Below are 14,876 nucleotides of genomic sequence, written 5' to 3'. Positions count from 1 at the left end.
GTGTTAACCATCAAATAAATCAAACAGGAGGAGTATTCAGAATGATTTGGTGTTTGTAAAAGGTAAGTGAAACATTAATCAAAACCTTTCAGGCAAACAAAAAGCTTTATCTTTAATCTTCTCTGTTTGATTTTTTTTTTGGACTGTCCCAATTATAGAATTTTGTGTACTGCTTTACAAAAAACACAGATATGGAAAAAAAAAAAACAGCTTTGAGCATATGGCATTCCTGATTAGGAATGTGTATCCTCCCCAAACTGACAACTTTTCATTTTTTTTTAATCAAACACAGCCTTTTCTTGATTTTGTGATAAATAAGTAAAATGATTTAGGCTGAAGCCTGTTTATTTGAAAGAAGAGATTAATTTTAATTTATCAGTTATGGAAATATTTTTTTTCATATTTTTGTTATGGTGCACTGCCATTTTTACACCTTATACTGTTCCTTTATTTTAAAATTAATCAAAACAAGTTTGACAAAGCAATGTTTTATTGATTCTCAAAGCACACACAGTACAATCTCACTATACATAGTGTTTCTTGTCAGTATGTTGATATCTTCAAGAAATTCAATTGGCTGAGCAACCTGAAAGAAAACCACATAATAGCAGGCAGGTATTACTAGAGTTCATTTGTAAATATCACTGTTATGCCACAACACCTACTGAAAAATAACAGAATTGCTAAATTGCTGACAAAATAGTGTATGAGCTCTATAATAAACTGCAGAAAAGTGGTTTCAGACAAATAAGTGTACATTTTGTAGACTTTGATACTTACAAATGAAAAACAGTCTGTAAAACCAACTTTTTTTTTAATTGCAGGTCTGCAGTAGATAGAAGTATTGAGTTTACTTTTGGCCTTTACATTTTACACCATGACTAAAAAGAAACTAACAGATGATTTTTTCCATTGGTCACAAATTTCATTCCACATTATTCTATCAAACCAAAAGCTGTTATTTTAAAAGAATTTAAAAAGAAGCTTCACAATTATGTACAGCTGAGTGTGTAAAATCTAATTCTCACAAATACTTAAAATCTTACCTCCTGCAGCGGGTTTGAAACACCAAATCACATTACTGGTGCGGGAGTCAAAACAGCACCCCCTGTTATTACATTCGGTAACTGTAATTCCAGGGTAGCCACATTCTTTACGGAGTTGTGGTTGCACCTCACAAACTTCGCTCACTGGTGAAACAAAGCAAGTGTAACATTATTAAATTATATAACCTCAATAATGCCGATATCTCCTTACAGTTATTACTAGAGTGTCTATTTAAATCAATCTGAAAGACCATAAATAAAAGGAGTACAGTATCGATGTACACAAATAGCGCAGAGAGATAAATAAGAATTTACAGTTCACACTGTATGCAAAAAAATAGTCACTGACACCTAATGTTTCAGCAATGCTTACTTTTCAACAAGAAAAAAATCAATGGATTCTATTACTTACAGTACCTCATTATCCAGTTCAAGGTTGCAGAGACTACTGACTATCCAGCATAAGAACCAGCTTCCCATTGTAATTTACAATTATACACATTTATTCATGCAAAGACTGTTCTTGGGTTACCAACTGACCTTTGCCTGTGGAATGTTGGTGGAAAATCAGAGCACCCAGAGGAAATCATAGGTCACAGGGAGAACATTCTTCACACAGTCCAGAATTCAAACCCAGGACTCTGAAGCTGTGAGGTGACAACACCAGCACAGGACATTTATATTATTGTTTACTAAACGTATACAGGTAAAATTACATTATAACGAACTCCCAGGTACCTAAAAAATATTTCGTTGTAATGAATATTTCGTTGTAATGAGATTCTGTATTTGTTACTACAGTGCTTACTTTAACTTGTATCCAGGCATTTGCAATAATCATTTCAATAGCTTCTTTCACGTTACTTTTAATCTCCTCCTGCCTACAGGTTATGCTGACGAGAATTTTGTGATAATACACTTTTATGGTGTGAATGATTCCCAAATCCAATGGCTGAAGCGCTGCCGTGCAATTGGGTGAGAGGTATTCAAAGCGAACATTATCTGAATGTGGAAGCATGTTGTGGGCAACACAGTTATCAGTCAGGAGCCGAATCATTATTTCTTCTTAATATTGTGAGGTTCTTGAACTCTTTTGAGACCCCCCACTCCCCACCCAATGGGAACGACACACTGAAGTGCACCCTGAAGCGCGATTGCAGCGTCTGTGGAAGATTGTTTGTCCATTGCTGGGGCAGGGCAATAGGAGGCTCACATTGCTGCAGTGAAGCGCCACAAATTGTAAAAGATCAGGGTTGCGCTATAAGTCCCTGTCTTGCACCCCTAAACACGAGGCTTAGTCTCAGTACTTTAGCAAAACCAGCTTTATTCAGCTTGAAACAGGAATGGCACATTGTATTGTAGCATGATCTGCCACTCTGCTATACACAGACATAGCAGTCAGGCAGGATCGTGGCCAGGTCAGTGATCAAGTAATCCTGTTACAGTATCTGCATTTACAATTTCTGTGCTCCTAACCTTGCATCACCCATTGAGATCTTTTCTGTTTACTTTGACGGAGAGATGCAGCATATCTGTGAGCCTGCTATTGCCCTGTACAGACACGGAGGTTGCACTTCGGGACGCTCTTCGGCTTGCTGTCTAGTTGGGGGTGGTCCCAAGATAGTTTAGAAACCAAACATTTTCTTGAATGAGTGCCCCATTAATAGGAATGTTTCTTGAACGAGCATTACTGAACCACATAAAAACGGCTTTTTCGATATCTTCAAATGCAGCACTTCACATACGTTTGCAACCCAAGATTTTTCTACTTTTTTTGTTCTGTCTTTCAAGAAAGTTGACAGTGTTGATGGCTAAATTCCGAATTCACTGGCAATGTCTTTTTTCTTTTTGCAGCAATCGAGAGCTGCAAAAAATTAAAGCTTTTTTTTCTAATATGAACTGTTATCGTTTTTCCGTGTCTGCAATTTCTATAGGAAGGTGACAATGAGTTAAAATCCAATGGATGTTTTTCAAATGTTGACAAGCAATAAGTGAAAGGTATCACTGAAAACTTCAGGAAACAAAAAAGGCAAAAAAAAAAAAAAAAAACAGTATGAGGAAAATTCGAAGAAAGAAAAAAAATGACAGTGTTTTTGTTTGGGGATCTATGTGCACAATTAAGCTGCAGCCACAGAACTAACTGCTATGTGGATGATTCATTCCGGCATTTCAAGGTCTTTTGTGCACTTTGTTGTAATGAAAGTATCTGCTGAATGTACTTTGTAGTAACAAGATTTCTATAGACTCGTGTCATATGGGGAAGCTGTCGGGACCATAAAAATACTTTGTTGTAATGAAAAGTTTGTTGTAAAGATATTCATTATAATAGAATTTTACCTGTATTTATTTTTCCTAAAATTAGTTGTAAATATATTAATTCCTTTAAAATATTGTGGCATGCCAATTCTATTTACAGCATATAGAATGCACATAACCATAATATAGTCCAGAGAGTGCAACATGGCCTGAGAAGTTCCAAAAGGAGGCTGGGGGAACCCCTCTTCTGGTTACCTTCCTTTATATAAAGTATACAGGCTTGGGCAGATATATTGTAGATGAACTTTAATGGCACTAAATGTAAAATATAACATGTAGGAATTAAAAATGTTAGGTTTGAATATACAATGAGAGGTCTGAAAGTCTGGAAAGTACACCTTATGAGAAGGACGTAGGAGTCGTCGTGGACTCTATGCTATCAACTTCCAGACAGTGTTCAGAAGCCATTAAGAAGACTAACAGAATGTTAAGTTATATAGCATGATGTGTAGATTAAGTCCAAGGAGGTTATGTTCAAGCTTTATAATGCACTGCCGAGGCCTCATCTGGAGTACTGTGTACAGTTTTGGTCTCCAGGTAAAAAAAGGACATAGCAGTGCTAGAAAAAGTCCAAAGAAGAACAACTTAAGCTGATTTCAGGGCTACAGGGAATGAATTATAAGGAAAGATTAAAAGAGCTGAGCCTATTTCAATTTAAGCAAAAGAAGATTAAGAGGTGACATGATTGAAGTTTTTAAAATTATGAAAAGAATTATCACAGTCGTTCAAGACTGTTATTCTAAAATGAGTTCATCAAGAACACAGGAATACATTTGGAAACTTAAGGGAAAACTTCACAGTTAACATTAGGAAGTTTTTCTTTACACAGAGAACCATAGACACATGGAATAAGTGACCAAGTAGTGTGGTGGACAGTAAGACTTCAGGGACTTTCAAAACTAGACTTGAAGTTTTTTTAGAAGATTTAAATGGACAGTAATGGTGAGCTTTGTTGGGCTGCGTGGCCTGTTCTCGTCTCTTCTTATTTAGGCTAGGAGTCCAATATAAAAGGGAAGTTGGTTGGAACAAAAACCTGCAAGCACGCGGGGGCCCCCAGGACCAAGTTTGGGAACCACTGGTCTAAAGTGTTATAATCTTCAAGTGTTCTAATGAGAAGACGCCAAGGAAAATTGAAGTTTTCTGTCTTCATCTTCAACAGGTGATATTTTCTCTGAAAGACTTCTTCAGGCATCGGAGAAGGGGCCTAAAACTGCCTAGTGGTACATTTATTAAGGACACTATCAAATTATTTACAGAATATTAAAATGCAAACCAATATGTCTGGTGTTAAGAACTGTTTTTGCAATAATGTCTCTTTGCTTGCTGAGCACCTTCTAAGGGTAACTGTATATGTTAATGTACATTTAATATAAATTAATTTGCTGCATTTTTAATAGTTATAGCACCCTAGGGGCATCTCAACATACTCTAAATATTATTTTCAGTAAATGCATGAGAGATAGGCACTTTTATTGCTGCATTCAATAGTGTTAGATATCTTTATCTACTGTATGTGTCTGTTTGATTTTCTCTCTCAGAACCTATTTTCATTAAGTTATGTTTATCTTAAATATATCTTTTTCCATTTAGCATTTATTGCAAATGGTGTCTGTTAGGAGGGTTTGGGTAAGAAATATTATGATGAAATATATACAAGCCATTACAATTATTGACATATAATTAGCATGTAATATACTGTTTTTTTTTTTTTTCATTACACCCTGTAGGTGTATATGCAATTTGTAAGACAACATATTTGAAAGTTACTATGAATGTATATAGAAGGCCGAAGAGCCAGCAACAGTGAATATAAGCACAGACTGCCTTCCTGATAAAAGAATTGCTTTATTTCAAACTTAAAATAAATTTTTATATTAAGGTATAAATTAGGTCCAGTAAAAATATACCATCCAACGAACACAAATCAGAGCACAGAGAAGATATATAATAATAATTGGCTCCAAGCTCAAGAACAAAACTAAACCCCACATTACTGCAAAATCCAAACTTAACAATAATTAAACAAAAAAAGAATTAAAATACCTTTTGGGCGGAAGCACCATTTTACTCCAACAATGGCAGAACTGAAGCAACATCCTCTTCCGGTACACACATCTGGTGTAATTCCAGGATATCCACATTCAACCCTCTCAGCTGGTGTTACCTCACATTGTTGTACTTTAATAATTAAAAATAAAAGTTTTAAAAATGAATTACTTTTTAAGCAATTTTTAGATCACCCATGACTTTTTAATGTAACACCATGCACTAAAAATTTCAAACTATTGTAACATAACCTTAACTTGGAATATACAGTATAAATAGTTTAACTTAGAATATATACATTTTCATAAAATGACAAAATCTAAATTAAGGATATTGTAATCAAGTTCATGAGTGAACATGAGAGGACCTTCGATGTGGGTATGTATAGGGTATGTGTTGTACCTTATAACAGCCATATAAGATGCCTTTTCTGGTAAACTTATTCATGGTATTGTCATCTGTGATGTGGGGTAAACTAACTTCTGACAAATGGTCACAGCAATTAGAATAAGTCTGAGATAGATAGATAGATAGATAGATAGATAGATAGATAGATAGATAGATAGATAGATAGATAGATAGATAGATAGATAGATAGATAGATAGATAGATAATCCCAAGGGAAATTCACATACTCCAGCAGCAGCATACTGATAAAGAACAATATTAAATTAAAGAGTGATAACAATGAAGGTATAACAGACAGACAATAATTTTGTATAATATTAATGTTTAAGGTGGAATTGAAGAATCGGATAGTGTGGGGGAGGAATGATCTCCTCAGTCTGTCAGTGGAGGAGGACAGTGACAGCAGTCTGTTGCTGAAGCTACTCCTCTGTCTGGAGATGATCCTGTTCAGTGGATGCAGTGGATTTTCCATTATTGACAGGAGCTTGCTCAGTGCCTGTCGCTCTGCCACGGATATCAAACTGTCCAGCTCTGTGCCTACAATAGAGCCTGACTTCCTGCCAGTTGCTGGGCAGAATAATGACTTGTTTGCATTGTTTTTTTGTGAGTCGTTACTCTCTGAGGTTTTAGGTACATTACATTCTATAAGTAACATTCTGTATTGCTTACCGCATATCATCCAATCACATACAATGTCTTTAGTACAGTCAGAGCAGGATGATATCAGTCTGAGTGAAACACCATTTGATAATAGAGTAGCTGGAGCTTGTCATAGTCAGAGGGTGTTCAGCCGGCCAAGAACTGTTGAGCTTGTTACCAGAGGAGCAGCACCGTGATGGTGTCCCACCTTTTTAGATGGAACTTACTTAGTGGTTAGAAGTGCCAGAAGAAGGGGTTTCAAAGCTGGCAGAAAGCACTATCTCTTAGCAAGAGTACTAATTTTCACAAGTAAAGATAAAGTGAAAGAGTATGTGGATGCTCAGATAGTTCACCTCAGACATGAGAACATTGTTTGCCAAGGTGCAACCATTGTTGACAGCAAGTAACGAAGAGCTTCCAAAGTGTAGGACTGTCACCAGCACCTTTTGCCCCCAGCTGCTATTATGCCCATGCATTGCTTAACTTTCTCAAAGATGGAGGTGAATTATACCACTGAGGATATTCTCTCTGGCAGTCCATTAGAGCATTTTGAACTCTTTAATATGATTGATGCCTCACTGGAGGACCCTATGAAGAGATGGAGGCAAGCCTACAAGTGAGGTATTATAGACTGGTGCTCCTTCAGTATAGCTCTCCTTGAGGCTTTTCTTTATGTAGACTATGAGACGGAGTTGGAGAAGTAACTCCTGTCCATGGTGCAAACACTTAATTTATAAGGGACTTTGCATACGACCAGTTGTGCTATATGTTTGAAGTGGTGACTACACATGCAGTGGGAGGAGATTGCCCACTGCATTTTAGGGGCTTGCAGCCCTCTTCTGGCTGGGGGCCTTAGAGGCATAGTGAGATCAGTTGTAAGTCTGGGTATGATGAGGTCATTAGTGGAACATGATTTGGCGGATTCTCAAGGGTATTGGAACAAGGTGGATGTTTGTAAATGAGACAACCAGACTGCAAAACCACCTAAGAACAAAGGCCAAGACAGCCCTCCTTGTCGTCCCAGGTGAGGTGTTGTCAGGTGAATGCAGTGATGAATACAGGAGCAACAGAAGTTGCAAGTTGGCATTACACATGACCTGGAACAGCTAAGGTGAAAAATCCAGAAGAGGTCTGTGAATTCAACATCCAGACAGGTTAGGTACTACAAAGCTTACAATGCTTGTCATTGGGAAATACTGGGAAACACACTTTGGGACAGGAGACATGTTTTGGATTAGAGCTCAGCAGCTCTCTGATGTGTCCACTAAAGTCACCGCCAAGTTAGCCCCTAGTTGATTATGACCTGCAGAAATCTCTTAACAGACTGGGATATGTCAATTATCAAATACAAAACGGAACTGGAACAGCAACAAAGGTTTATGTCATACAAGGATAATATTAATCCTTATGAATCCCTCTACAATACAGTATATAACTATGCTGTTCCTGTTTCAAACTAAATAAAGTTGGTTTTGGTAAAGTACTGGGTCTCAGCCTTGTGTTTTGGGGTGCACGACAGTGACTCACATGTCACAGCATGTATAGTGTGATCTCGGTCGGCTCGTACTTGTTTTCGTGGTTCACTGCTGCGCTGCAAACCTTTGGTTGCCTTGGCAACAGACAAGCAGTCCTCCACAGTAGTTGTGCTTCGGCATGCCATACTGTTGGGGGGGACATAAAAGGGGACATAACCTCACAATATATATATTTTATATATATATATATATATATATATGCACATTATATATATAAAGTGCCAAGCAGGATTAGCTGTTATCCCAACTGGGATGAATATGAGACCCTTACATGGATGGGACTACAAAATATGGGAACAGAGGGGAAAAGCTCCTAAAATTGGATATATTTGTATCCTTCATCTGCTAGATTGCAGCATCCTAGGACCATGGTAGCCATGTGGAACCCAGTGTGGCATGATGGGAATTGTAGTGCCGAAAGTCAGCCCCAATGTGAGTTGCTACAGGTTGCTGTAGGGATTTACATTCCTTACTTTAAGGTACTTCTGCTGGACCAAGAAGTGCTTCCTTCAGGCTATGCCCTGGCACTGGATGTACTCTCGGTCCAACATAAAAGGATACCATCTGGCCTACTCCGGTGAGTCAGAGCTGGGAGGAAGGAAGGCAACACTTGCTGGGGAAAGGTGGACAGACGGAGAGGAGGCAGAAGCAGAAACAAGAAGAATATACTGTGTACTTGTGTGACCAAGAAGAAAACTGTTGTCATATATTTTATAATAAAGCCCTCTGGTTTTGAACCCGTGAATATCTGTGTGTTAGTTGTTTTTGGGGTACTGCATATATAGAAAAACATAACCTACTTAATACATTTCAGAGGGCTGGAGCCTATCCCAGAAGTATTGGGTGCAAACCAAAGATCAACCCTAGACAGGATTCCAGTTCATCACAGCCACTTAAGTTGTCCTTAATTAATTAAGCATGATGAATATCTAATAATCCTTACATTTCCCTTTCTTTCTTTTTCTGTTTTTTGCACTAGACAGGAAGGAGGGAAACATCACACGTGAGTTTAATGCATTGTTTATAATTAAAAGATGACCGTTAATAGCTCTTTAATGGAGAAACAATTGAACTTAATTATATAACTATGACTATTTTGTGGCATTTTGACAGATTCATCATTGTTTATTTCCTTCTGGAATAGACAAATACAAGTGAAGATGGGTAAATGTGTTGAGGCTTGCTACAGTCAGACACTCCAGAGTAATTTCCAGTATGGACAGACAAAGATCACAAAATTTACCTACAAGAGTATTAGGTTAGTCTTGAAAAATACTCATTAAAATGATCAACACAATGCAAATAAATACATTCAGATTAAAGTAAGTCATGTAAGAAAGCTTGACAAGACTTAGAGATGCTGTGTACATCTACAATATGTATGGCAGGAGCTGATCTTGTATGGTTTGACCTGTTTATTGTTTTGAAAGTACTGTTAAATCAGCCCGTTCCTGTTTGATGTCTATTTGGAATTATTTTTATTTTATTTGATGAGGATAGAGAGGATGAAAGCTTCTAATGGGGTGATATAATGGTAAATTTGCTTGCATGAAATGGGCTTCTAGACACTGTTGGAGCTGGCAAAAGGGTAGCAAGCAGTCAGTAGGAAACAAGTATGAGCAAGAACTTAGTTAAATAAAATGCAAAACATTTAAGCGGAGAGCCAGTGACACATTTGCAAAAAAGACAAAGCAAGTATTTGAATCCTGTTGATCACTGAACTTACAAATCAGGAGTATTTCTGCTGTCTGGCCCTGCACACAAAAATGTGAGAATGTGCACTTTGAAGTGTAGACTGTGCACACAGCCAGGAGCAGTTGTCTGGTAGTAAAGCACATTTTTTTTGTAAATAAGCTAAAATTGGATGCATTTAGGTGTTAATGGCAGTAAATCGCAATGATAATATTGATGCCTGTTACTGAGGTTTCAAAGAACCAGTTGTGAATTTAAGGACAGAAACACAAATATACCTTCAGAGGATTCATACTAGGGCTACTTTATTCTCAACAATTCCTGAAAGCAGAATTTTCTTAGAATGAAATTACCTTGAAGATAGAACCATCATGTTATTCACGTCATCACATAAGATGACCACTGTAAAAGGACATTAGACTTTTTTTCTTAATAACTACCTTCCACTTCTTAAAAAAAAATATATTGTGGTGACAAATATAGAATGTCTTTAAATAGGACATTTAAACAAATCAGCAAATATGAGAATTTGTAAAGTTTAAGTTACTGCTTGCCCAAGAGGCTTACCCATCTTTTGTCCAAATTATAAGCTGATCTGCTATTTTATTAAACACCACAAGAACAAAAACTTTCTTCAGAATTTAAATAAACATTTCATATTTATATATATATTGTGGCAGTAGGTGGCGCTAGTGCTCCCTTGAACCCTCAGGTACAACTCCAGACACCAGGTAAAAGTCCAAGACTCTTTATTGTTTTCCCCAGTGCACCAAGCACCCTCCACACTACTCATATAATAAACCAATTCTTCTACTAATAAACTCTCACAATAAGCCACTCCTCCTCGCCCAGACACTTTGCTCCTCTCCCATCCAGCACAGCTCAGTGTCTGGACTGAGGCACCGTCCTTTTATAGCCCCTGACTCGGAGGTGTTCCTGTCCCAGCAGTCCACAGTTCCTTATTCCTTCCGGGTCAGGGCAATCAGTCTTTTACTTCACCCCGGGAGCACGCCATTCCTTTCCGTCACGTGACCATGACGTACTCCCGGGTCATAAGGCACAACAGAGCCCATAAGTCCCCCCACAGCGACTCCTGGTGGTCCCCAAGGTATCCAGCAGGGCTGTATATAAACACTACAAAGTCCATAAGGCCCTGCTGGACCTCGGGGCACGATCCTGCTGTCGGGAGAGCTCCTCCAGGCGGCCTGGGGGTGCAGACCGGCCTGGGAAGCCGGCAGTCCTCGACAATATATATGTTGCTCAGTAATGTCTGTCAGGCGGACCCGCCCACCACACGAGAGGCTGTCTGTGATGACTGACAGCAAGGCAGACGAGCGTGCGGGGAGGCAGCAAGTGGAAACCGGCTGCCAAACAACCCCGCCCCGAACGCCAGCGCCAGTCTGGCGGCAGTCCAAAGGGACGCAGGCGGTGCGGGGTCCCTCCTTTTCTCATAGGGGGACTCAGAACGCCAGTGCGTCCCAAAGGAAAAGGAGGAAACCGGAAACCGCGTACATAGCGCAGTGTATGCCTGACGGCTTGGAACTGAAGGAGGGCTGCACTGCAGAGGGGTGGAACCGTCACAAGCCCTCCTCGGAGGGGGCGAAAGGACCAGGAATGCCGACTCCCCGTCCTGGAGAAGACCGGCCCTCGCAGGGCAGGCCGATGAGCCCCCCAAGCCTCATCTGAGGGAGGGGCCATGTGACGGACAGCCGGGTCCCATGCCCGGCCTGGACGCCTCTGCTGCATACGTCCCGGGGGAGCCATCATGGACATTGCAATACCTTCCCCAGGGCGCTTGGGGGCAGTCTCCCTGGCCGTGGATCCCTCTTCAATCTCCCCCGTGGCTCCATGGGACATGGAGTCCACCATAGCAGCCCGGTTGGGAGATGGGGTGGCCGCTAGGGGGTGCTGCAGAGAACCAGCCACCACACTGGACGGTTTATCAGCCCCACCCGGAGGTGCAATTAAGACCAGCTGGTCAGGCACCTGGAACACTTCCGGGTGGGGTATAAAATGGCCTGCCTCCCAGCAATCAGGGCCAGAATCAGGAGGAAGAGGACGAGGTTGCCTGGGAGGAGTGATGGAGGAAGGAAGCGTTTGGTTTGTGTGGGTTTTTGTGCTTGGACTGTGTTGGGCCTGTGGGACACGAGGAAGACATGTGCCCACGGCTGAAGAAATAAAATAAAAACCCTTGAGTGTGAACACGTGCCTCTGCGTGGTCTGTGCCGGGTCGGGCGCTATATAGCGCCTTATTCACAATATATATATATATATATTTACAGAATGTATGCCATATATTCAGGTTTTCTTTATCTAGATTTTATATTTCTTTTATGTATTTATAATATTGACTTTACATATGTCAAAGTTGGGTGAATGTCACAAGTCAGATGTAAACAAGATGGCAGATCTCAAGGGACACTCGTACATATAAATAATCACACATCCATCCATCCATCCATCCTCTTCCGCTTATCCGAGATAATCACACATATCTTGTCAATTCAGAGTGTTGAATTAACTTAACATGCATAAGTGTAACACAAAAAGAATAAGCAAACTCCACAAATACATTTACAGACTGAGGACTTGAACTCAGCCCACAATTCCTGTTCCACTCTCTTAATTTACAACAATGTGTACATTTATAAATTACATTAAAATGAACATTATGCACTATATAATACAAGTATACATTTACATATACCATAAAAAAGTCTATGTTTAAAATAAGACCACTAGTAATAAAATATAATAAGTATTAATAATAATAAAAATAATAATAAGTAAATGGGGTTGCAAAGTTTACCCTTATCTTAAAAATATCAAGAAATGCATTATATGATATAAACATATAAATCATTTAACAAAAAAAATGAAAAACATTTTAATTAACTTAATGCTGAACTTACAGTTTTGCTGTGCATTAATGCATACTGCTATCATAAGCAGCACAAATGTTTTCCCACAAATCATCTTGAATAAGTTGCGAAAGTTTAAAAGCAAAGACCTGTCTAAATGAGATCTACACTGTTGGCTGCAGTGGTTTATTTAAAGTATACAGAGAACAGGAGGTGGCCCCCTTTTATTTGCTCACTTGCTCACTGAAGCATAGGTGGAGTCATCATGGAGATATGAATGTTTTAAATAAGCTCACCTGTAGGCAAATACATCTGTGCTAAGGTTTGTAAGGACAATTTATTATTAAAATCTGTAATCATTTTGTTATGTTTCAGAAACTTACATATATTACAATCTAAAATTGTATGTATTTTTTATTCTAATTTAGAAATATTCTGTATATACACAGCACATTAATGTGAAAACCCACATTGAAAGTTTGAGACTTGAGAACTTACAGTACAAAGCACCCAGTTTTGAAACTAGTATTTAAAATTAGAAAAATAACATAATCACTGAATTGTTGAGTTTATACAACAATTTGTTTAAGAATTGTTCATACATTCCTGTGGTATTATACCTTGATGAGACGAAGTAATGTTCATTACAACATAAATGCATTTCTAAAATTGCTTTGTTTTTGCCTGTCTTCAAATATTTGACAGCATGCAGAGAATCATAACTGCAAACAGCATGAGGGATTAATGAGTATGTTAAATTGTTGATCGTTTGTTATTTATGTTGTTTGGGTATTTACCTGTCAGCTACCCCAAAAAATGTTGCAAGGGTTTCTTCTGAAGTTTGCATAGCCCCATGCATGTAATAACAAAAGAATTGCCCATGCAGTCATATATTGTTTTCCATTCACTTTGATGAAGCCATTTAATTGTAGCCAAGCTTGATCCAACTAAATGCAAAATCTTTTAAGGTCTAAAGGACCAGAAGCCCTTTTGCTTCTCTATATCTATAGCTTAGTTAAATCTTTGTCTAATTCTTAATCAGGGACTAAACTGAAAGCCCCAGATGGCCCTTACTAGACAGCCTGGTTCAGGCTTTTTAGTCACATCCAATATTGTGCTGATTGATGAAATAAATGCTGTATGAAGTGTTAATAGCTGCAGCAAATTCAGCAGCAATCTCTGCCCTTTTTTTCTTTTTTACATTCTGCCATAGTGTGTAAATTGTAAGACGAAGGGTAGATGTGCTTCTTTTTGGTATGTGAGGTGCAAAGCTCCCACACTGTTTGATGGAGCTTTATGAAGGGTTAACAGGTTAACAGGTAAAGAGAATTCAGCAGCAAACTCGACCCATTTTTCAAGACATGAGACATCAGAAAGACAAGCCTCCGTTCTATTTGCAAGGTCTAAAACATGTGCATTCTTATATACTGTAATTCATACAGTATATATTTCTTATAATACGTTCTAATTATTATACTTCTGGATGTTAGCTCTCATGCTCACACAGGGCCCGCCCCTACAACTACAAACAAACCTGTTTTTTTATTTTTTGTGAAATAGTTGTTCTCAATTGTTGTGAATACCACTTTAGGCAATCAGCTTCAACACACTGCTAACTGCCTCTCAATAAGATTATGAAAATAAAGGCTATGACTAAAAATTGTTGTAAAACATCTCTGTTCTGACAAATGCTTAATGTGAGGCAACATGTCCTGGACGTTCTCCTCACCAGTGGTAAAGAAAGCTGTCCAGCTGAAGATAAAGGCCTTCTATACAATGTTAGCAGGAAGCTCTCCAGATCTGGCTGAGAAGTACTGGCGTGCCAAAAAGGAAGCAGCTATAGCAGTGGCCAAAACAAAGGCCAGTATGTGGGAGGAGTTAGGTAAGTCTATTGGGAATATCTTTTGGACGGCCTCAATGATGTTCTGGCAAACTGTTGTACAACTTAAGAAGGGGAATTTAGACAATACATAGACCATTTTCAACAAGGGTGAGGAAATAATGACAAAAGATAAAGATATTGTTGTGAAGTGGACAAGAAAAGGAATATTATTAAGAAGTGGAATGAATACTTTGAAGAAATCCTAAAAAGAAATGTGATTAAAAAATGTAAACATTTAGCTGATTTGAAGATGAAAACCATTTAGGAAAATTTTAAAAAACAGCACCTAAACTCCATCCCCTTCTACTCCCTACCCCCAATCATAATGCCTTTCAATTTAGCTTTCTTGACAAGTCACAGGTCAATTCTGTAAATCACATTTTCAAAACTGAATCAAATCAATATAAAAATCATCCATCCATCCATCCATCCTCTTTCGCTTATCCAAGGT

The 14,876-nt window shown here is 38.6% G+C and overlaps 1 protein-coding gene across 1 annotated transcript; it reads right to left on the bottom strand.

Annotated features, from left to right (window-relative positions):
- Positions 1 to 472: 472 nt before the first annotated feature.
- LOC120523548 (trefoil factor 3-like) lies at positions 473 to 12,748 on the bottom strand. The gene is made up of 4 exons (XM_039744952.1): positions 12,595 to 12,748; positions 5,406 to 5,540; positions 1,047 to 1,190; positions 473 to 586 (listed from the first exon to the last, which is right to left on the bottom strand). Exons 1-4 carry the CDS (start codon positions 12,656 to 12,658, stop codon positions 570 to 572), a joined length of 360 nt encoding a protein of 119 aa, XP_039600886.1. The 5' UTR covers positions 12,659 to 12,748; the 3' UTR covers positions 473 to 569.
- Between the last annotated feature and the right edge of the window lie 2,128 nt (positions 12,749 to 14,876).

The sequence above is a fragment of the Polypterus senegalus genome, chromosome 2 (assembly GCF_016835505.1).
Source record: "Polypterus senegalus isolate Bchr_013 chromosome 2, ASM1683550v1, whole genome shotgun sequence".
NCBI classification, from domain to species: Eukaryota; Metazoa; Chordata; class Cladistia; order Polypteriformes; family Polypteridae; genus Polypterus; species Polypterus senegalus.
Note: the sequence above shows the minus strand (reverse complement) of the source record. Positions and strands in the feature narration are given on the sequence as shown.